The sequence below is a fragment of the Sorex araneus genome, chromosome X (assembly GCF_027595985.1).
Source record: "Sorex araneus isolate mSorAra2 chromosome X, mSorAra2.pri, whole genome shotgun sequence".
Classification (NCBI taxonomy): domain Eukaryota; kingdom Metazoa; phylum Chordata; class Mammalia; order Eulipotyphla; family Soricidae; genus Sorex; species Sorex araneus.
In genome coordinates, this window is record NC_073313.1 from 206,449,433 (window position 1) to 206,471,746 (window position 22,314).

General features: G+C 45.4%; 1 protein-coding gene across 1 annotated transcript in view; it reads left to right on the forward strand.

The window, feature by feature from the left end:
* The window catches only part of PDK1 (pyruvate dehydrogenase kinase 1), a 38,262-nt gene extending 16,753 nt beyond the window's left edge, over window positions 1–21,509 (forward strand). Inside the window, exons 7-11 of the mRNA XM_055121596.1 lie at window positions 296–372; window positions 1,700–1,798; window positions 11,065–11,175; window positions 14,670–14,783; window positions 18,130–21,509. Of these exons, the coding sequence (XP_054977571.1) occupies window positions 296–372; window positions 1,700–1,798; window positions 11,065–11,175; window positions 14,670–14,783; window positions 18,130–18,270 (542 nt within the window). The 3' untranslated portion in view covers window positions 18,271–21,509. The remainder of the gene's footprint in view (window positions 1–295; window positions 373–1,699; window positions 1,799–11,064; window positions 11,176–14,669; window positions 14,784–18,129) is intronic.
* The last annotated feature ends 805 nt before the right edge of the window (window positions 21,510–22,314 follow it).

Here is a 22,314-nt window from a genome sequence, read left to right on the forward strand (position 1 = left end):
TTAGGGGATTTGTAGGCTCTAACACTTCTTTTTGGAAATTAAAAATTTGACCTTAAGGTTGAGTGACATCCAGAAGACTCAGCCTCCTGGGGAAGAAGGGACAAGGTGGGTGGATCAGCATGTATCACTGCTGTGAGGGGTCTGGGTAAGCGTAAAGTTGCAACATTTCCTCTCCAAATTAGACTGTCCTCTGCAAGAACTGATTCTTCTCACTGCTGCACAGCTTATTCTTTAAAATGCCGTAAGCACATTTCCCTGTATTTTTTTTTTAATCTTTTTCTCTTCTGCTCTATAGCCAAATCACCGGGACTGCCCATACAAGTGGTTTATGTACCATCCCATCTCTATCACATGGTGTTTGAGCTTTTCAAGGTTTGTAAAAGAGTATTGCGTAAGCTTTATCAGTTCTTTCCTGAGGTCAAGAGTCTTCCCTGGGACTTTTCCACTGGGTTTTCCTTCAGTTTCCTTAAAGGGTGTCATTTCGTGTTTGGTGTCAGATCACATCCTGGAGCCCAGCCTTCCCATCTGATGGGCCCAGTGTTAAGCTCAGACTTTGGAATCTGAAGACTAGGGTTTGAGTTGTATTTCTATAACTATGTATGTGCCATGAGCAAGACAGATCAACCTTTCTAAATCTCCATTTCTTTGTCCTTAAAAGCGTGGCCAGTATGGTCCAGGTTATGAAGAAGATTGGGAATAGCAGTTTCCAGTACAGAAGACAGAACCTTAGAAGTGCTTACTAAAGTTACATTTCTGGTTTTTTTTTTTTTTTTGCTTTTTTGGGTCACACCCAGCATTATACAGGGGTTACTCCTGGCTCATATACTCAGGAATTACTCCTGGCGGTGCCCGGGGGACCATATGGAATGCTGGGAATCAACCCAGGTCGGCCACGTGTAAGGCAAACACCCTACTCGCTGTACTATCACTCCAGCTCCAATTTTTGAAAACCAAGACAACTGTTTTCAGAAATAAGATTTCCCTATCTACTGAAATTATAAAAATATTTAATAGAATTTTCTGCTTTCCTATAAACTAATGGAAATGTGAAAAAGCTTGATCTTGGATAATATGCAGAATTTTGTTGGAATCTTTAAAATGTTCTCTTTCACATCCTCCATTACTGATTAAGTAATTGCTTTCTTAATAAAGTAATTCTTTGAAATATGGTTATAGCACCCCAAGGTGTTTTTATTTTTTAATTAAATTTTTTTTAAATTTATTTTTTAGTATTATTTCTTTTTCGCTTTTTGGGTCACACCCGGCGATGCACAGGGGTTACTCCTGACTCATGCACTCAGGAATTACTCCTGGTGGTGCTTGGGAGACCATATATATGGGATGCTGGGAATCGAACCCGGGTTGGCCGTATACAAGGCAAATGCCCTACTTGCTGTGCTATTGCTCTAGCCCTGCACCCCAAGGTTTAACCCCAAACACAATGGATAAATAAGGGAAATGATTACGAGTTTTTTTTTCGGGCCAGAGAAATAACTTAAAAAGCATGTCCAGAGCACATGCTTTCCATGTGGGAGCCCCAGGTTTGCTCCCCAGCCCCTCCTGGCTCCCCCCAACATAGGTGTACCTGCTCCCGGAGAGATACTTTTAAAACCTCAGGCTCTGCATATGTACTTGGAAATGACAATTTGCTTCTTCCGTTTTTAAGCTGCGTCTTCACTGTGGCCCTTGTGTGTTTCAGAACGCCATGAGAGCCACGATGGAGCACCACGCCGACAGCGGGGTCTACCCGCCCATTCGGGTCCATGTCACGCTGGGTAAGGAGGACCTGACGGTGAAGGTAAATGCTGGCTTTTCCCTTCCCGCTTTTAAAGTTGATGTACAGATGCACACTGATTTCCAGAAGACATGATCTAGTCTGTGGAGAAACAAATCCCATCCTGTTTGCTGCTTCTTGTATCTAGTGGATCATAGAATTAAGCTTCTCTAGCCTGGATCCTAATCAGACAATTCAAGTTAACACAATCCTGGTGACAGTTTATAGCAATCATGAATATTTCCTCTGAGATCTACTTTTGGGGGGTGGGGTATGGAGATCCCCCAAGCAGTGTTAAAGAGAGGGGAGGAGGGTCACTCCCCACAATATTTGGCCCAGCTCAATGAACCTGAAGGATCCAAATTTTTTTTTTAGGCTTTGCTTATTGTTTGTTTTTGGTCCACATCTGGTGGTGCCAGGACTTATTCCCAGCCCTCTGTGCAGGAATCCTGGCAGGGATCCTCATATGGGGTGCCATATGGGGTGCCAGGGATCAAATTCCAGTTGGCCGCATGTAAGGCAAGCGCCCAACCCACTGGACTATGTCTTTGGCTCCTGAAGGTTTCTTTTTCCCCGCCCAGAGATGAGGCGCTGCTTATGCGTGGTTATACTGTGTAGGGCCCGCCAGGGCTATGCCTGGTGGTACTTGGGGGACTGTGCAGTGCCAGTGACTTTGGATACCTCTGAGCCATTGCTTGACCAGCTTGTGGGACTCACCCAGGTAGTGGTTCATCTTCTGGGGCTTGACCTCTGCCTTTGTAGATGGTCCTCCCGCTGCCCACCCGCATGATCTCAGGTGATGTGCAGGTGACTCTTCTCCGCCTGGATTTTCTCCATGGGCAGTGCCCCTTTCTCAGCCTTGCCTGGGTGCTGCAGCAGTGAACGCCCCTTGCCCGCACCAAGCATGCCTGTGGAGAGACCCCTTCTGCTGCACTCATTTTCACCCTGGTCTCATCATTTCTTTTCACTGTGCGCATCCTCTCCTCCTTTTTCTAGATCTTTTACATGTCAGATGAGCTCATTTGAGATTTTGCCTATGGTGCTGCAAACTTCCCAGTTAGTGTCCCTTTTGCTGCATCTCAAACATTCTGATAATTTCTTTTGTTTGTTTGTTTGTTTGTTTTGTTTATGTTTGGGGGCAGGGGTTGGGTCACACCTGACTGTGCTCAGGGCTTGTTCTCAGCTCTGTGCTCAGGGGGCCCTCCTGGTGGGTTTCAAAATCCAGTCATCAGGGTGCACAGCCAAGGACCTTACCTGCTGTGTTCTCGAGCTCTTGCCCACTGGGGTAGCGTTTTTTGAAATTTACTTCCAGAGTTTTAAGTCTCCTTTGATTTCTGGGGTGATATAGAAGTTGCTCTGAGGTATGTTTTTCAGTCCCCACATCTTTGTGATCTTCCCAGCTTCCTTCTTAGAGTTGATATCTAACTTCACAGTAGGAAAGGTGCTTGATATGGTTTCAGTCTTCTCAAATTGAGACCTCAAAGTCCCCTCACTCTCTCTACTCCCTTACAGCATAGTTTTATAGAAATCATGAAGGGTAGGGTACACATAGGTGAGGTTGAACATGGTCATAACAACAAATAGAGGTAAAGCCACCCCTTCAGGGGAAGTTCTAGGGGATTAACTCAAGGACAGGATCTCATCTGAGGGTTCAGCACTCCAGATTACTAGGAGATCTGCTCAAGGGTGGGATTCCATCTGGGGTGTGTTGCTTCCTCCTTTCCTCAGCTGGTAATCCATTTAAACAACCATACTAAATTTACTTCTTATAATATTTCTAGTCATTTTGTCTGAACATAGTAAGAGATATATTAAGCTTAAAGGTTGGTTTTCCTGGGGACATCTTGCTATATATCCCAGACCACAGTCCTCAGGCCAGGTTAGTCTTTCCTAACCCCAGCAGGGTTCCTTATTCAGTTACTTCTTTCTGGGTCATGACAGAGTTTGTCCCATGACCATGTTCTTATTATACTTATGCTGCTTAACTTATCCCCTGTGCCAGGATAGCTTACTGCTTGCCCTGGGCCCATCCAGTCCCTTCGTCGGACCTGTTTTTGGAGTGCTAGGAACTAAGGCCAACTGAGGCTTAAGTCAGTAAATATGGATGCCCAGGAGTAAATATTATTTTGGAGTCAGTTAACTCCCATGTTACAAAGCACAGCATGAACTGTCTTCTTGTATCTATACAAAAAGGACATTGCTAAACCATGAAAATGACATCAAGGAAAGAGAAAAGCAATATAGGATTATTAGTGCCTGATGGAATTGGGTGTACTTCAGGGGCACTGTTGTGGGAGTAACTCAAGCTGTGGGAGCAGCAAGGACAACCCAATGTTATCTAACAGTTATGTGATGTAACTTCCTTAACTAATTGTTATAGGTATAGACTATTTTTTTTAATCTGATTTATTTGTAAAAGACTTACTGTTTTGGGCTGGAGAGGTAGTTAGAACAGGTAGGGCACTTGCCTTACACATGGCCAGTGTTCAGTCTAGGACTCCTCAGATGGTCCTCCAAGCTTGCCAAGAGTGATCCCTGAACACAGAACCAGGAGTAAGCACTGAGAACAGCAAGGTGTGAACCCCTCAAAAAGCAAACAAAAATACTACTTTTATTTAAGAGGACGTTTGGGTAACAGCCGGCAGTGCTCAGAGCTTACTCCTGGCTCTGCACTCAGGTATCACTCCTGCTGGGCTCAGGAGACCATGTGGAATGCCAGGAATGCACCTGTATCCTCTGCACTATCTCACCAGCCTCATAAAATGTAGTTCTTTACATATTGGTGGAGCTAAAGTGTGTTAGTTAAACAACATATGGTTAGATCATATTATTTTGTACATCTTGCCAATATCCATCTTCTAACTGGCATGTTCAAGCAAGTTACATTTAACTTAATTACTGTTTATATAGAACTTGCATTTGACATATTATCTTTTGTTTTCTATATGCCATATGTCTTTTGATTCTTCATTCTCAATAGTGGCGTCTTTATTTGTTAAAGTGACATTTGTAAAAGAGAAACATTAAAAAAAATCTTGTTTCACTATATTTCCTTGGTTTCTTTTTCTTTGTTTGTGGGGGCTGCGGGGTGTTTGGGGCCACACCCAGTAGTGCTCAGCGATCACTCGATCACTCGTGGCTCTGTGCCCAGGAATCACTTATGGTAGTGCTGGAATGCCAGAGATTGAACTGGGGTCAGCCACATGCAAGGCAAGTGCATTAACCCCTGTACTCTCCAGAGTACAAAATCTCTGCAGCTGCAGTTTTTAAATTTTTTTTTTTTTTTGTTTTTGGGTCACACCTGGCGATGCACAGGGGTTACTCCTGGCTCTTCACTCAGGAAGTACCCCTGGCAGTGCTCAGGGGACCATATGGGATGCTGGGATTAGAACCCGGGTCGGCCGCATGCAAGGCAAACACCCTACCCGCTGTGCTATCGCTCCAGCCCCAAATTTTGTTTTGTTTTAGAGCCACACCTGACACTGCATGGGGGTCATTTCCATCTTTTTGCTCAGGGATCACCCCTGTCAGTGGTCAGGGGGACCCTGTGTGGTGCCAGGGATTAAACATTGCTCGACCACCTGCCTTCAGTGCCCTGCCTTCAGTACTATCTCTCCACCTCTTTGTCTTAATTGTTAGTAGTTGTCATGGAGGAATCAAGCCGGGTTGGCCGTGTGTAAGGCAAATGCCCTACCCACTGTGCTATCGCTCCTGCCCACACGGCAGAGCCTGGAAAGCTCTCTCTGGCGTATTCGATATGCCATATACAGTAACGATGATGGGTCTCATTCCCCTTACCCTGAAAGAGTATGCGGCACCACTGGGAAGAACGAGTAAAGAGAGGCTGCTAAAATCTCAGGGCTAGGACAAATGGAGACGTTATTGGCACCTGCTTGAGCAAGTCGATGATCAATGAGATGACAGTGATACAGTGATCTTTATAGTTTGTTTTTTTGTGTGTGTTTGGATGACACCTTGTGGTGTTCAGGGTCTACTCCCATTGGTTCTTGGGGGAACGTGCTGTGCCAGGTACCAATCCTGGGCCTCCTACATACAAAGCATTCAAACCAGCCCTTAGTGCTGTCTCCTTGTCTCCTATAATTAGCATCTCTATTTATAACAATTCAGTTCGGGTTGGTACCAATTCAGTTTGGGCTTTGTTTGTTTGTTTTGGGGCCATACCCAGTGGTGCTCAGGCTTTTCTCGTGTCCATTCTGCACTCAGGAAATCACTGCTATAGACTCAGATCATGTAGGGTTCTGGGGAATGAACCCAGGTTGGCTATATTCAGGGCAAGTGCCCTACTTGCTGTGCTATGGCTCTGACCCCAAGTGTTTGGATTTTGTTTGGCAGTGCTGGAATTAGAACCTGGCTCTTGGCATATGCCACTCTGTCACCAAGCCACACACATCTCCTCAGTTTCAAGAGATGCATTGGCTCTGATCCTGCATAACAGGGCTGCTTTTGTTATTATATTACATACATCTGTGTATGTATATTACACACACATGTATGTCTCTACATAAATTTATAACCATTGTCATATGCATTTGTCTTTTAGTTAAGAGATGAAAAAGGTTATAAACAGAAAATACACTATATTCTTCTATATATTTAACTATGTAGTTAACATTACTGGTGTCCTTCCTTCCTTCCTTCCTTCCTTCCTTCCTTCCTTCCTTCCTTCCTTCCTTCCTTCCTTCCTTCCTTCCTTCCTTCCTTCCTCCATCTCTCCTTTCCCTCCCTCCATCCTTCTTTCTTCCTTTTTCCCTTCCCTCCCTCTCTCCTTCCCTCTTTTTGTTCAAGCCTTTGCTATTTTGCTTTTTAAAGCAATCCCCTCCCTCACTCACTGCGCTCAGGCTTGACTCTCAGCTCTGCTCAGGGATAATCCTGGCAGGACTCCTGGAACCATAAGTAGTGTCAAGGATTGAACCCGGTGACACAGGTCGCCAAGTGCTTTACCTGTTGTTCTGTGGCTCTTTCCCCCATCTTTATTTTTTCGGACACCTGGCTCTGTGCTCTTGGCTCTGTCCTCTGTGGTGAGAAGCCACATCTAGGGATATTTGAGGGACTGGATGTGGTACCAGGTGCCTAGGGGCTGTTTAAAAAAACAAAAGAGCAAAGACTCATAAGGCCTATGAGACTCTTCTAGAGGTCACAATGAGCATCCGTCTCTGCTATTGCTCTCCCTTTGCATGTCGCACACACATCCACATCTACCTTTGTCTTTTTGCTTGTTAAAAGCACTTTTTTGGAGGCCGGAGCGATAGTACAGTGAATAGGGTATTTGCCTTGCATAGGGACAACTTGGGTTTGATTCCTGACACTTCATTATGACCTATCCCCTGAATGTCCCCCACCCCCCAAAATTTCACTTTAATTAATCCCCCTGACCCCCCCCCAAAAAAACCCCACTTTTATTAATTCTCATTTGTAGAGTTCTCATGGAGAGTGTTGTGCACCCAAGACATCTGTGGGGGGTGGGGGGTAAGAGAGAGGAGAAACTGAGGGAGGGGGAGAGGGAAAGACACATCCCCTGCACCCTGCACCTGTGCTTTCAACATTTGGGGGGCCTTTATCCCAAGAATCCAGTGAAAGAATTTTTTCTCTTGCCTTACAGCTCTTGCGGCTTAAGTGGTTGATCTATAGTCAACAAGTAACACGTAACATAGAGACACCTCTTTAAAATGAAAGTGCAAGTGCCTTGGTATGTTCACTGGTGGATAGTTTTTACAGACGGCAGAGCTGCTGGGCAAGGGGCTTGCGGAGCTCCCGGGAGGGAGGGTGGGCTTCCTCCTGTCAGAGCATCATCTCGTGTGTGTGAGCTCAGGGGGACAGGAAGTCAGGGGCAGGAGCGACTCCTGGTTCGCCCACACTGAGAAGGGCTCTAGAAATCTCTCCTCACCCCGGCTCCACCACCCCTCTCCTAATCGCTCTCCTTTTCCCTGGGAAAGGACTGTGTTGTGCCGAGGTTCGATTTGCTTTCCTTTGGGTCTGATTTTAACGTTTCCTTCTCAGTCGATGCGCCACACGTGTGCTGCCGTCTGTACTCCTTCTCTCCCTAGAGAGGAACTGCGCGCATCTCTCGAAACTTTCCGCACTCTTTCCCAGGAATACTACCCGGTCCTCTGGCAGAGCAGCATCCGAAACTCAGCCCCTGAAGAGAGCTGCGGGTTTGAGTTTATTGTGTTTCAGCCTGCCTGGCAGACCTTCTTAACTGTGCACCTGTGACTCTGCTTGACCTTATCCCTGCTAATGTGTTATATATTTTTTCTCTTTGCGTCACACCAGCAATGCACAGAGGTTACTCCTGGCTTTGCACTCAGGAGTTACTACTGGCGGTGCTCAGGGGACCATATGGGATGCTGGGAATCGAACCCGGATCGGCCATGTGCAAGGCAAACACCCTACCCGCTGTGCTATTGCTCCAGCCCTGATTTTTCTTTTACAGTCGCCTGGATGAGAAAAATAACTGTTTTTCTCATCCAGCTTTCCTTGGCCCAGGCTGGCCTGTGGCTGGAAGTCAGGCCTGCTTGATTGCCTGAGACTTTCTGGGAGAAAGATTACAGACATGTTTTTGCAAAATCTACCTCTTTTATTTGAGTGTCTATTCAAATATTAGGAGACTTTCTCTTTATCAAGCCCCCATGCGTCTCACTCATATTACCAGTAAATGTGCAGCAGAGCGTTAAACTCAAGGATGAATAATTAAGAATGGATGGACTTCAGAATATACTCGGGGCTCTTCTCTTACTAAAAACAAAGCCCGCTTCTTTCGAGGACTTTGAATTCAGAGCTACACACGCATTCTTAATATAGTCCTTGTCTGTGTTTAATCTGTAATTAGTTCATTGTAGCTATATCAGGGGCAGAAGTCTTTCATATAGCATCCCAAAACAGATCTTTTTATTTTAGAAATGCAAATAGCTCTGTAATCACTTCCACCATGAAAGACATATACCTGCTGCCTGCGCATACTTAGAGACTATCTAGAAACTCAGCCCTCACCCATCCAAGACTTGACTTGCCCTGCTCTCTTCCCTTTGCCACTGGGGGAGAGCCGTCTCGTTTGTGGTTGTTCGCACACTTTGCTGTGCTGTGTGCCAGGGATCACATACATGGTGCGATTTGGGGGGGCGCTTGTGTGTTTGGACCACTCCTGGCAATGCTCGGGGACCATACGTGTGTACCAGGGAGGGAACCAGAGTTGGCCCCATGCAAGGCAAGTATGTTTAACCCCTGTGCTGTCTCTCGGCCCAGGATCATATATATACTTTTGCTTATGGTTCTCGCATGCACTTGGTCACTGGGGTGGCAGCAGCACTGGGATGTCCAGGCGTGCCCTGGATAGTGTGTGGCACAGCTGGGCCCAGGGCTCACAGCCTCACACTTGCCAGGGAGGTGGTCTGTCAACAAACTATCCCCACTTGCCCCATTGACTTTTCAGTGTGTGTGTCTGTGTGTGTGTGTGTGTGTGTGTGTGTGTGTGTGTGTGTGTGTGTGTGTGTGTCCCTAGCAGTGCTCAGAGACCAGGGACCCCACCCAGTGATTTCTTGGCCAGCTGGGCTGTCAGTTCAGTGCAAAGATCCAGTGCTGCTCAGGCCTGGTGGTGCTCGGGGACCCCCCCCCAGCTCTGCACCTGGGGATGCTCAGGGGACCGGGTGGTGCTGGGAATGGAACTCGGGTCTGGTGCATGCCAGGCATGTGCTCTAAACTCTGTATCGTCTCCTCTCCAACCATTGACATTAATACCCATCATTCAGTATTATTTTTATCTGTATATAACTTTATATATTATTTTTGTTTGTATGTAACAAATGTGTCCTTACAGTTTTGTGACACAAAATGTCTGTAGCAGTTAAGAGGGTAAGCTATGCAAGAGCAAGGAAAATACAACCCGAGCTAACTGTGAAGGAAAACAATGAAAATACTCTGTAAAATTGCTAACGTCAATCTACCAGGAGATTTGAGTTTTAAGCCAGAGAGATGGCTCAGAGGGCTCAGAGCACATGCTTTGCATGCAGGAGACCTGAGTGTGAGTGAGTGTGCACCTGCTCTGAGTGTGTCCCAAAGAAAAAAACAAGCAACGGAAAAATTTAACTTGGGGGGAATGATAGAGAAGTACTAGAAGGATCTGTATACCTTATAAACCTACCAGGAAGTTACCTAGGATTTTTTTCTGTGAAATTGTTTATAAGTGAGACTGTAAGGCACAGAGGAACGATTGTGCTTTTTCTTCCCTGAAAATGAAAATGACACTTTTTTCCATCGCACAAGTAAGAAAAGTCACCTGGAATCCCATAAGTGATAAAATTTTAGGGTCCAGTTCAGCAGGCGCCTGCTTGCCTTTCTCAGATGAGGCCCTGGAGTTCTTCCTTGGCACCATGTAAAAATATCATTAAAGTATATTATTAATAATAATGAAAAGTTTTTTGAATCTTATGAGTGCTTCCAGCCTCTTACCAGTATTTTGAGAACATCACTCTTGCTAGTGCCATTTTTTTGAAAGTCTGTTAGTTTGCCTTCAATAGTTGCTTGCTTGTTTGGGTTTCAATTCAGTTTTCATCGTTCCCAAAAGAACTATAATGGATAGTCTCATACATTCTTGGCATGCTTTTTTAAAAAGAATTGAATCACTGTGAGATACAAAGTTACAAAGTTGTTCAGAATTGGGTTTCAGTCATACAATGTTCTAACACCCATCTCTTCACCGGTGCACATTTCCCACCATCGGTGCCCCCAGTTTCCCTCCCTCCTGCCTACCCCCACACCCCCATCCCCACACCCTGCCTGTATGACAGACATTCTTCCTCTCTCTCTTTCTTTCTCTGTTTTCCTTTTAGGCACTGTGGCTTCTTTGCACACTTTTCTGATTAAGATATACAGTGTTGGTTCAAAGGGTAAATCCAATTTTAATCCGGTTGCCAAACTTCGCCCTGGAAAGGAATAACAAATGCATTGGTGCTCCCTCGAGTCGAGTCTTCGTAATGCTCCACTCTGCATTGCTCCTCATTGTTTGTGTGACTTAGTCAACAGTCTGGGTGCTGGAATGAGGTCGTGAAGGTGTCTCTGTTCTGTTCGGACTCCACATACCACAGGAGTTGTCCTTCCATGTTTGCCCCCCCTCCACCTTGCCTGAGAGGCGCCTCGACCACATTCGCACCTGGCCCTGGGGGTGTTGGTGTAAAGAAGCAGCCCTGGGCCAGCATGCCGGGGTGACCCGTGGCTCTGTGTCCGTGTTTTGCTCTGCCTGGCGCTTGGTCATAGGACTGCTTCTTTTCTCCGTGTAGATGAGTGACCGAGGAGGTGGTGTTCCCCTGAGGAAGATCGACAGACTCTTCAACTACATGTACTCCACGGCGCCCCGGCCTCGTGTGGAGACATCCCGAGCCGCGCCCCTGGTAGGTATGATCAAGAAATGACGAGGGGCCGGAGCCATAGCACAGGCCGTTTGCCTGGCACGTGGACTGACCCGGGTTCCATCTCCAGCATCCCATAGGGTCCCTCGAGCACCACCAGGAGTGATCCCTGAGTGCAGAGCCAGGAGTCGGCTCTGAGCATCACTGAGTGTGGTCTGAAAACAAAATAAGGAAGAGTATGTTTTTGTGACTTGTCAAAAAAAAAGTTGTTTATTAAATAAGTCAGCTCAGCCCCTGGGCAGACTGTGTCATAGGGGTAGGACAGAAGCTATTGGAGCAGATGGCTCTCATTTTTATTCTAAAAGTCTTGGATTGGGTTTTTCGGCTATCCTGGGAGCCATCTCCCTGGCCTGTTGGGGTTTTTGTTTGTTCATTTTCAGTGGAAATAGCACAAGACAAAGAGTATTATCTTAGGGCCCTTGTTGCCAAGTTTATTAGTGACCTGTCAAGGGTTTTCATTAAATAAAACACGATTCAGTAGGTTCTAATGTGATGCCCAAGTGACACATTTTACCAGTATTGCGTCAACATTGATTTTATCTTCATTGTTGAGTTCCTATCCCCACCCCCCACCTCCTAAATACTTTTAATTGGAAAGAGCTCAGATTCTAGATTCAGAAACAAGTTTTGATCCATTTGCCAAATTGGAAATGACTCAACTTATGATGATGTGGATACTGTTTTCAATCGATCTTGCTCCTCTGCTTTTGTGGGTTTGCCTGGGGTGTCGCTTTGGGTGATAATTTGAACCTGAGGGTGTTGGGACTGGAACTCAGCAGTGCTGGAGGCTGTTGGGGCCACCCCAGTGGGTGCTGATGTGGAGGCAGGTGGTGCCTACTTTAAAAATCGAGCTGTTAGGAGGATTGAGTTCATTCATGCAAAATGCTCTTGCTAGTCCCTGGTGCAGCACAAATGCCATGTCAGTGTCACGCTATGCAGGTGAAGTTTTATAAACTTCCCTCTCTAGCCATGGGTGCTGATGGAGGGATGGCTTGTGAGCAGGCTCACAGGAACCTCCTTCCTGATGGATGTCTGGAGCCCTTGCGAAGTGGCTTCCTGGGGCAGCTGCAGAGCGAGTGCTCCTCCTGTCCACCGTCCCCTCCCTGGACAGACCAGCCATACTCCCCACTCCCTTTCTGCATCTTGGAGAGTACCACCCTCTGTGCGCTCTCTCTCTCTCTCTCTCTCTCTCTCTCTCTCTATCTCTCTCTCTCTCTCTCTCTCTTTGTCTCTCTCTCCCTCTCTCTCCCCTCCCTCCTTTTTGCGTCACACCTGGCAATGCTCAGGGGTTCCTCCTGCCTTTGCACTCAGGAATTACTCCTAGAGGGGCTAGGTGGACCACATAGGGTGCCAAGGATCAAACTTGGGTTGCCCCGTGCAAGGCAAATGCTCTACCTGCTATACTATTGCTCCAGCCCCCTCCCCCGCCGCTCTCTCTTCATGCTAGTGGCCTTCAAGTCTGTGCTCTGGTTCTGTTCTCTCTCGTTCCCTGACCCCTCCATCCACTGCCCTGGGGTTCCAGCCTGCTTGTGGCCATCTCATGCACACTGGTGGCATTTACTTCTACACCCATCTGTTGGGTAATCCCTCTGTGTACACCCAACTGTGGACTGGCTCTGGTGCTGGCTCCCATCCCTATCCACTGTTATGGGGGAGGCCATGAGAAACCAGATCGGGTGCTCTGGGGTCCTGAGTCCTCCACTCACGCAGCCTTCCCGGGGCCATTTCCTGAGCTAATGAAGGTACCGGGTCAGAGTCCTGGCGGGAAAGAGGGCACCGGAGTTGCGAGTGCTCAGGCAAGACTGACTGACCATGAGAGATGAAGCAAGAGATAAATCACAGAGTGACTGGGAGGGGCGGTGCGGGATTCCAGGACCAGGAACTGTAGTGCCATTCCCACCCTGAGTCCAAAGTGGAGAGGAAGAGGAGGAGGCAGAGGAGGAGTCGTAGCTTTTGTGACACCAGTGCTGCGATTTGTCCTCATTAAACCACATGTAGTGGAGTCACAAGTGGTAGATGCATTGGCGTCAGCATGTTAAGCAGGACCAGGAGAGAGAGAGAGTAGCAGAGCCACTGCCAGCCTGCCCTGGGGAAGCGACTTCAGGGAATGAGGCAGAGGTGAACACCCTGATTCTCTCCCTCGCATCCCTCCCACCTTCCCCTGGGACCAACCCTTGGGAGCAGAGGACGTGAGACTCCATTGATTGTCCATCCAGGTCAGCCTCCCCAAGGGCAAGGAGAAACGGTGATTGGCAGGGCAAGCTGCCTCTTGGTTGGACAGCCATACATGGGCAGCCCAGTAAAGCTGGAGCATGATTGGGTTTACCGGAATAAAGCTGGTTTGCTTGGCACTCCACTTCCCGAATGCATACGCGGTCTAAGCCGCAACCCTCGAGCATGGCTTGCAGTGTCATGGGACCTCAGAGAGTTGGTTCTTGTCCTCGTCCAAGTGCCTGGCTCTGAATTAAAAAAAAAAAAAAAATCGGTGAGACCCATGCATTGAGGAAGCCACTCGGAAGTTAGAAACAGCACAGTCTGTCTGAGGAATTTCCTTCTGCTGGACCAGAAAGTGGACATGGTGACCTGCCTTGCTGTGTCCTCAGGGTCTTTTGGGAAGTCTGTGTTTCTAGCTTTAAGGCAGTGGGTTATAGAAAAGGAGGCATTGGATGGCCCTTTGGAGGGTTTTATGCAGGGCTGTGGCCTGTCCGTGAGAATTCTGAAAGCAGATCTTGTGCGGGTCTCAGATCTCCGATCAGAAATGCACATGAAATACAGGCTAGGCTGCCTCAGAGGAGAAGGTGCTTCCAGGGCACGGCCTGAGGGAGTATTGGATGCTTGAGGTGATGGAAAGCGGCAGTGAGGAAAGGCAACATTCCTTTTCTAGACCTCCTCATGGTATTGTATAGGAACTTCCAAATGATGTGTCAGGAAGAGAGGGATGTGCAGTGTGAAACAACCAGAGAGGAGTCATCTACTGGAGCCTTAACTATGCTTCAGCGTCATCATTATTAACCCTGAGCTGAGAGCATTTAGTGCATGTGCCTTGCACATGGCCAACCTGGGTTCGATCCCTGGCTCCCCATATGGTCCTATGAACACCGCCAGGAGTGATTCCTGAGTGCAGAGCCAAGAGTAAGCCCTGAACTTCTCTGGGTGTCGCCCCCAAACAAACAACACAACTCAGGTGAATTTTACTTATTTTTTTTGTCACATCCGGCAGTTTTCAGGGGGTAGTACTGGCTCTGCACCCAGGAATTACTCCTGGAGGTGCTCGGGGGACCATAATGGGATGCTGGGGGATTGAATCTGGATCGGTCACGTACAAGGCGAATGCCCTACCCTCTGTGCTATCACTTCAGCCCTAAGTGAATTTTAGATGCCTGGCCTGGAAGCACCCAGGGATAATCAGTGGCATTGGTTTTAATGCGAAAATCCAGTGTATGGCTTTGCTAATGGAACTCATTCTTCTCAAACAGGCTGGTTTTGGCTACGGGCTGCCCATCTCTCGTCTCTATGCCCAGTACTTCCAGGGAGACCTAAAGCTGTATTCCCTGGAGGGCTACGGGACTCACGCCATTATCTACATTAAGGTAATAGTGGTCACTGTCATCTTCCGCACTTAATGATACTTCTTCTGATGATAAGTAAAGCTACTAACATTTAACTGTAATGAAATTGTGCCCTACCTCATGCTGTTAAACTTTAAGACTATTACAGTTTTCCACAGAATCTCATCTGTTTTGACAAATGAGTTCCTTGATTATCAGGAGAGAAGTGCTCTTAATCTAAATGGCCATGACTGGTGAATTAATAGGGGAAAAAATTGGATTAAAGTGGGAAATTATAAAAAAAAAGTTCTGTCTCTCAACACAGAACACACGGACGGCCATTGATCCACCAAGCTTTTGAAATAAGGGCAAGGCCTGGTCTTTGAATGTGGATCTGTAGGCTGAAGTTTTGTTGTCTTTCCTGTGAAAAATACAACTTAGGACGAATCATCTGGCCTCTCAACTTAGGACGAATCATCTGGCCTTTCTGAATAAAGCCACAGCCAAGTGCACGGCCCTTTGGGATTTTGATGGAGTCCTTCAAATATGTCTTTCACTCTGGTTTGGGAACAGCTTCTAAGTGACTTTCCTTTCGGAGTTCTAAAGTATTCATCTCTGTCTTCAAAGCTACCACTCCTTTTGGCCAGGTCTGTGTAGATGTAAAGGCATAGGCAGGCATGGAAACAAACAACACGACTCTCAGTCATCAGGGAATGCGCTTGGTGGAAGCAGGAGCATTGAGCCCACTGGCCCGGGATGGTCTGTGTTCTGTGGAGGGTCAGCATATTTTACAGGAATGGCCAGCACTGACCATCCCATGAAACCCCTGGAATAAGTAGTTGAGCTCATGGTTTCGTGACTTTAGTTCCTCGTTTTAGCCACTAGATGGCGCCCATTTTATAGGAAATGCTCAAGACTTTTTGTTAGGAAAAAAAATATGAAGTTAAATTTCTTCAAGATAATAGCTTTTTTTTTTCCTTTTCTGTTTTGAGGCCACAGCAGAGGTGCTCAGGGTTCACTCTTTTTTTTTTAATGTAGGAGCACTGCTCTTTATTCAGCCATTGATTAAGCTGATTGAATTGGGCATGAACTCCACATTACTTTTTTTTATAATTTTTTAATTTTATAAGTTAGTTCACAATGTTTGATTACATTCAATATTCAAACACCAAGCCCACCACCTTTACACCTTCCCACCACCAAATTCGGGATGTTTCCATCCCATGCCCCAATCCCTGTCCCAAAACACAACTGAAATAGAATATTTTGTATTGTCTGTTATGATGAACTGCTGAACATGCTTACAAAAAAGTGTTCATATAGGAAACAGTGTGAAGATTGTTCTATTTTGGCAGGAGCCATTAAGACATCCTATAGGGGGGCTGGAGCGATAGCACAGCGGGTAGAGTGTTTGCCTTGCACGCGGCCGACCCGGGTTCTAATCCCAGCATCCCATATGGTCCCCTGAGCACCGCCAGGGGTAATTCCTGAGTGAAGAGCCAGGAGTAACCCCTGTGCATTGCCGGATGTGACCCAAAAACCAAAAAAAAAAAAAAAAGACATTCTGTAGGATATCACTAACATGTTGTTAAAGTTTGGTTGATGTGAGCTTTGGTATGTATGTATCTGAAATATGTATATATGCATATATATATATATATATTTCGTTCTATGATTTGTTGCCTACCATCTGAACCCCATCAAATGTGGTGTGGTAATTATGGAGAATGGGTTGGGAGTGTTTTATGATGTATCGTGTGGCTGCAAAAGCAGCCACGTGGTCCAGGAAAATGTTGACTCATATGTGAGGCTCGGCCCGAGCACATGGGGAGCAGCCTTGAGCGTGGCCGTGGTTGGGTTGTGGGGGGTTTTTGGCTGCTGGGGTTGGGGAGGGGTCTCACCCGCCCCCCTCTGGAATGACCTCAGGGGTCACTCTTGGAGGTGCTTCGGGGACTGTAGATGGTGGTGGGAATTGAACTTTGACCAGCTTCAAGCAAGTTAGCTGTCTTAATCCCTATACCGTCTCTCTGGCTCGCTCCTCTTCACCCTTTAGTCATATACATTGTTAGAAACTTAAAAAGCTGAGCCTGAACGATAGTAAAGTAAATGGAGTGCTTGCTTCACACACAACTGACCCAAGTTCAATCCCCGGCACCCCCTGTAGTTCCCGCCAGGAGTGATTCCTGAGCAAAGAGTGCAGGGGTAAACCCTGAACACCACCGGGTGTGTCCCCAAACCAGAAACAAACAGAAACAAATAGTAAAGACCTTAGTCACTATTGAAATAAATATTCCAGTCTAATATTTTCTTCATTTTTAAGAAGAATACCTGTGGCTTCTAGTTGAAATTTTGTTGAAGTATCTTCATTTCAAATAGATAATGAGGCCCATAGTTTAACCTCAGGTTGCAGTGATTTAAAGGAAACTGAAGTGGAATAATAAATTAGTGGTAACAATGTGTTGAAAATATGAATGTTGAAAGCATGAAGTTTGATGTAAAAATTATCTTTGCTCTGACATTAGGAGTTTTAATGAAAGGGGGAGCAGATGACAGAATCAAACCCAGCCAAGAGAAGCCAAGATGTCTTGGACAGAGCTTCATACCTTTTGCTGATAATACTGTTCTGATGGAGTTTTCAAAGTATAATGACTAGACAAAAAAATTAGTTTTCTAATCATTAGATTAAATTTAATCACTGTAGAACTACATTAGCCATGCATGTGATTTCTATGCATTTATATTTAACTGATCTTTGCTTTTATTGAATCACTGTGAGATAGTTACAAAGCTTTCATGTTTGAGTTTCAGTCATACACCCATCCCTCCACCAGTGCACATTCTCCACCACCAATGACCCTGTATTCCCCCGCCCCCTTTTGAACGTTCCCCCTGCCTCTATGGCAGACAATTTCCCCCATAATTTCTGCTTTTGGGCATTATGGTTTGCAATACAGACACTGAGAGATTACATGGTTTAGTCCTTTATGTACTTTTAGCACACATCTCCCATCTTGAACGATTCCTCCAACCATCATTGTCTTAGTGAACTGATTCTTTTTGAAAACCACCTCATAGGTCATGTTTCATAAGGGGTAATTATTACCTCTGACTAAAATTTCATTCCAGTGGCTGCCAGGCTGAATGGAAAATTCCTCTAAGCCCTAAACTTGACATGTGCACCAAATACAAATAATGTCACAGACCTCATAAATAATAAATTTTAAGGATACACATGGGTTTAAAATGTAAAAGGACATTTGTGATTAATGGAATCTCAGTTCAAGGCAGTCTTGTTTAATTTATAGTAACTAACTCTTTTTGCTGTTATGTATTTCTCAAATCACGGGTTCTAAAAGTCGCCAGACTGAGGTGCTATGTTTTCTCTCAGGCGCTGTCCACGGAGTCCGTAGAGAGGCTCCCGGTGTATAACAAGGCAGCCTGGAAGCATTACAACACCAACCACGAGGCTGACGACTGGTGTGTCCCCAGCAGGGAGCCGAAGGACATGACAACCTTCCGAAGCGCCTAGAATCCCTTGGGAGACTCAGAAAGTTCTCAAGTGGCATCTGGATCCAGTCTGTTGCTTCCAGACTGAATCAGAACCACATTAGACCAAATTCTTCATCTGTCGCTATCACTGTGAACTATTCGGGCAGAAACAATGGACAGAAAATCCCCTGCAATGCCTCCTGAAGGGTGGAACTGTAACTCTTTGACTCACATGTTCTCAGTTAATTGAATGCAGTTTGGGTCAGATTTCCTCTGTATGATGGACATTATGAGCATGGAAATAAGGTTTTTGGGTTTCAACAAGAAATTGGTGTTTTGGGGCCAGAGCGATACTACAATGGGTAGGGGCTCTTGCCTTGCACGCACTCAATCCTGACATCGCATGTGGTTCTCTGAGCACCCACCACTAGAAGTAACCCCTGAGTATTACCAGATGTGACCCCAAAAATAAAATTTAAAAAAAACAAGGGGGGGCTGGAGCGATAGCACAGCGGGTAGGGCATTTGACTTGCACACGGCTGACCTGGGTTCGATCCCCAGCATCCCATATGGTTCCTTGAGCACTGCCAGAAGTAATTCCTGAGTGCAGAGCCAGGAGTAACCCCTGTGCATCGCCAGGTGTGACCGAAAAAGCAAAAATATAAGAAATAAAATAAACAAAAAGAAAAGAAAGACAGAGTATTTTAAAATACTTTTCATTTATGTCTGTCCTTCAGAAGCATTTTCTTAAATAACACCGATTGCCTCATTAGCCCTTGTCTGCTTTCGGATGAGACCTGCCGTCTAGTGTTGAGTCACAGCAGCAATGAGAAGAAGGTCTTCAGCTCAGAGAGAGGGGCTGGTGGCTCCTTGCAAGTGTAAGGCCCTGAGTTAAAGCCTGGGGCCACCTGCACAAGCTCAAATGATCCTCACAGCCTCCTGCCTGGGTCCCGCCTGTCCCCAGGAAGAAGGTTTTTAGGTTTATAAGTGAAGATAAACTAAAGCAAAGAAGAAAAAAGTTTTTGCCCTGTAGGTATAGAAAGTACATAGCCAACCCCCTGTCAGCTTCTACATGCATTGTCTTAGCTATGAAAACAGTAGGACATTTTTTTAAATTTTCATTGCTGGGGATTGTAACAGTAGCCCCCCTGTGGGTCTGGATTTGGGCAGACTGCAGTGGATGTGCCTGTGGTTAATGAAAAAGGAAATAATAAAAGCAGATGAGTGGCTGTAGCCTTTCCGAGAGGATACTGAGGGCAAAGCAGTCCATCCTTCAGTTGGAACCATCCATCAAGATGGGTCCCCAGGACAGTTTGTCCAAGACCCTCCTCCCGACGGGCTGGTCAGGCTCTCTACAGCCAAACTCAGGAACCTCAGCTATTTAGCACCACTTCCCAGGTCAATGTGATGCCTCACTCACATCAGGAACCTTTCTTTAGGTGAGCGAAGATGGTACCACCCCCGATAATGTAACAGAGCTTCAGGTTAAGTTTTCACCTATGGGATGGTGAGACAGATGTGTAAAATCCAGAGGCCCAACCCATAGCACAAGTCTGGTGCAGCTGGAAGCATGATGACAAGAGGGAGGTGAGGTCACAGGAGAATGAGAACTCAAAATGTCTATGTCTTGTCAAAAAACGCATATTTGGGGCTGTTTTGTGTTGGGGGCCACACCTGTTGGTGCTCAGGGCTTAGTCCCGGCTGTGTGCTCAGGGATCACTCCTGGTGGTGCGTGGGGGACCATACATATAGGCAGTGCCAAGGATTGAACCTGGGTCAATTACAAGAATATGTATTTTATTTAAAAAAGCTCAACTTGGTTTTCACATACAAAAAAATCAGCGTGGACTTAGTGTCATGATCCTTTGCATTTTTATAGGACAAACTTGTCGTTTGTAACTTTGATATATTTTGGGTAATGATTGTGCTTTAGTTGATAGAGGTCTTGAGCAGGTCCTCACTCTGCTAGCCAGCTGCCAGCCGCCCAGCCGGAGAGCAGCAACAGAGGAGCCGGGAGTAGTTAAAACTCATCTACGGTAGAGGTAACTGGGAAATGAGCAGTGGAAAGAAATTTTAGAGGCCAGAGTACAGCATACAGAGGCCAGAGTATAGCAGCTAGGACACTTGCCTTGCACAAGACCAATCCAAGTTCAATCCCCAGCACCCGATATGGTCCCATGAGACCCCCCAGGAGTGATCCCTGAGCACTGCCAGGTGTGGCACAAAAAAAGAATTTTTTTTTTGTTTTAAATGTAGGAGTACTGCTAGTCAGCTACTGATTAAGCTGACTGAATCGGGCATGAATTCCACAACAACAAAATTTTTAAGAGATATGTTAATGGTTAAAGAACAACGACTTAAATGGGGGAATTGTTTACCTGGGACGTAGGGTGAGTTAAAATACCTCATTCTCTGAGACTGACATAAACTTAGCAAGTCTGTACTTTTATAAGTGGGGGGTAGTTGTCAGGCCCCCCAAGTGGCTATAATTCTGAGATGTGGGGCCGTGCTGTACTCCTACGTTCTATGGGTCTGAGCAAATGTTGGGAGATCTCTCACCTAATCCATCATATCTTAATTCTGGATTATGTGTAAAATAGCAGACTTTGTTAATGGGTGAGGTTTTTTAAAGTTTAATGTGCTACTGTTTTTAGCTTTACACTAGATTTTCTAATAATACTTTTCTCATAATATTAAAGAATCCTCCGAATCAAAGTATTCTCTTTCTGTGATATTTATACAAATGAGATAACTTGATGTTTTTGCTTATAAAACACTCCATTCTGCCCTAACCCAAAGGAAAGTTCTTTCCTCTTTATTTATGGCTATTTCCATAGGAAGAGCTTTCCTTTGGCTGGTTTCTAAGGTTTTACACTCTGGTATTGTGGTAATGGACAGAAAATTACATATGAAAGTATTTGGGGAGGAAACCATTTCCTTGGTTTTAAGTCATTGTATGAACTGAAAAGCTTGTAGATTCTTATATGATTTTATTCACAAGTGTTTAATGTACTGATGGTATAAGTACCAAAATACACTGAATGATAAGAAATGGATACTGATTTTTTTTTCTTCAAATACAACCTGGGCATTTAGTGATGGTGCCAAAATTTTCAAGGAGGAATGATAAAAATACTCAGCTTATTACTTAAAATACTGGTTGACTTTCAGTCGTTCGTGCTTAGTGACAACCACTTTCTTAAACTGTGAAGTTTTTACAGAGAGATCTTAAAGTGGAAGTCAGCTATAATATTTTATAAACTCTTGCATATGACAATATATAGATCAATTCTTATTTAAAAATAAATTGGGTCAATTTCAGGTTTTTTAAAAATAAAATTATATCTTGAAATAAAAGTCTCTTTCATCATCAAGGATGACATTCTGTGAACATTCAGTAGGTTCTGAAAGCATTTGGGGTTCCAAGTGACCTGTTCTAAATCTCACCATCTTCATCTGTAAGAGTTGAGATGTATATCCTAATTGAGCAAGCAAGAAATGGAGTGTGAATGGTTTGAGTTATTCTGGATTTTCATTGCCCAACATGTATAGATGGCTGGCTTGTTACATAAATTAAGATCTACTATTTGATTTTAAAAGATGATATTTAATGGGCTCTTTCAATAATTTCCCCAATATCAGCTACTATAAGAAAGGTCATGGTTTAACCAGCATTATGCTCTGCTTGATTAGTGAAAGTTAGAACTAAACTGCTCTAGTCAAAGATTCTTCCCAGGGGTTGTTTGGGTCACACCTTGTGGTGCTCAGGGATCACTTCTGGTAGTGCTTGGGGACCCATACGTGATGCTGCGGATTAAACCAAAGTCATCTATGTGCAAGGTAAGTGCCTTAACACCTGTACTTTCGGGGGTGGAAGGTGGGGTGGGCAAAGAGTACAGCATGCAAGAGTACAACCTTGCATGTGGTTGACCCTCCACAAAACAAAACAGAAATACTGCTCTCCAGTCCCAAAGAAATTCTTGTCTAGTTGGATGGGCTATGACTGTCACCATCTATTTATATCAAAGAATAATGCACCATTTGTTGCTCAATGCCTGTAATCTTAAATGACTGCATTTTTTGT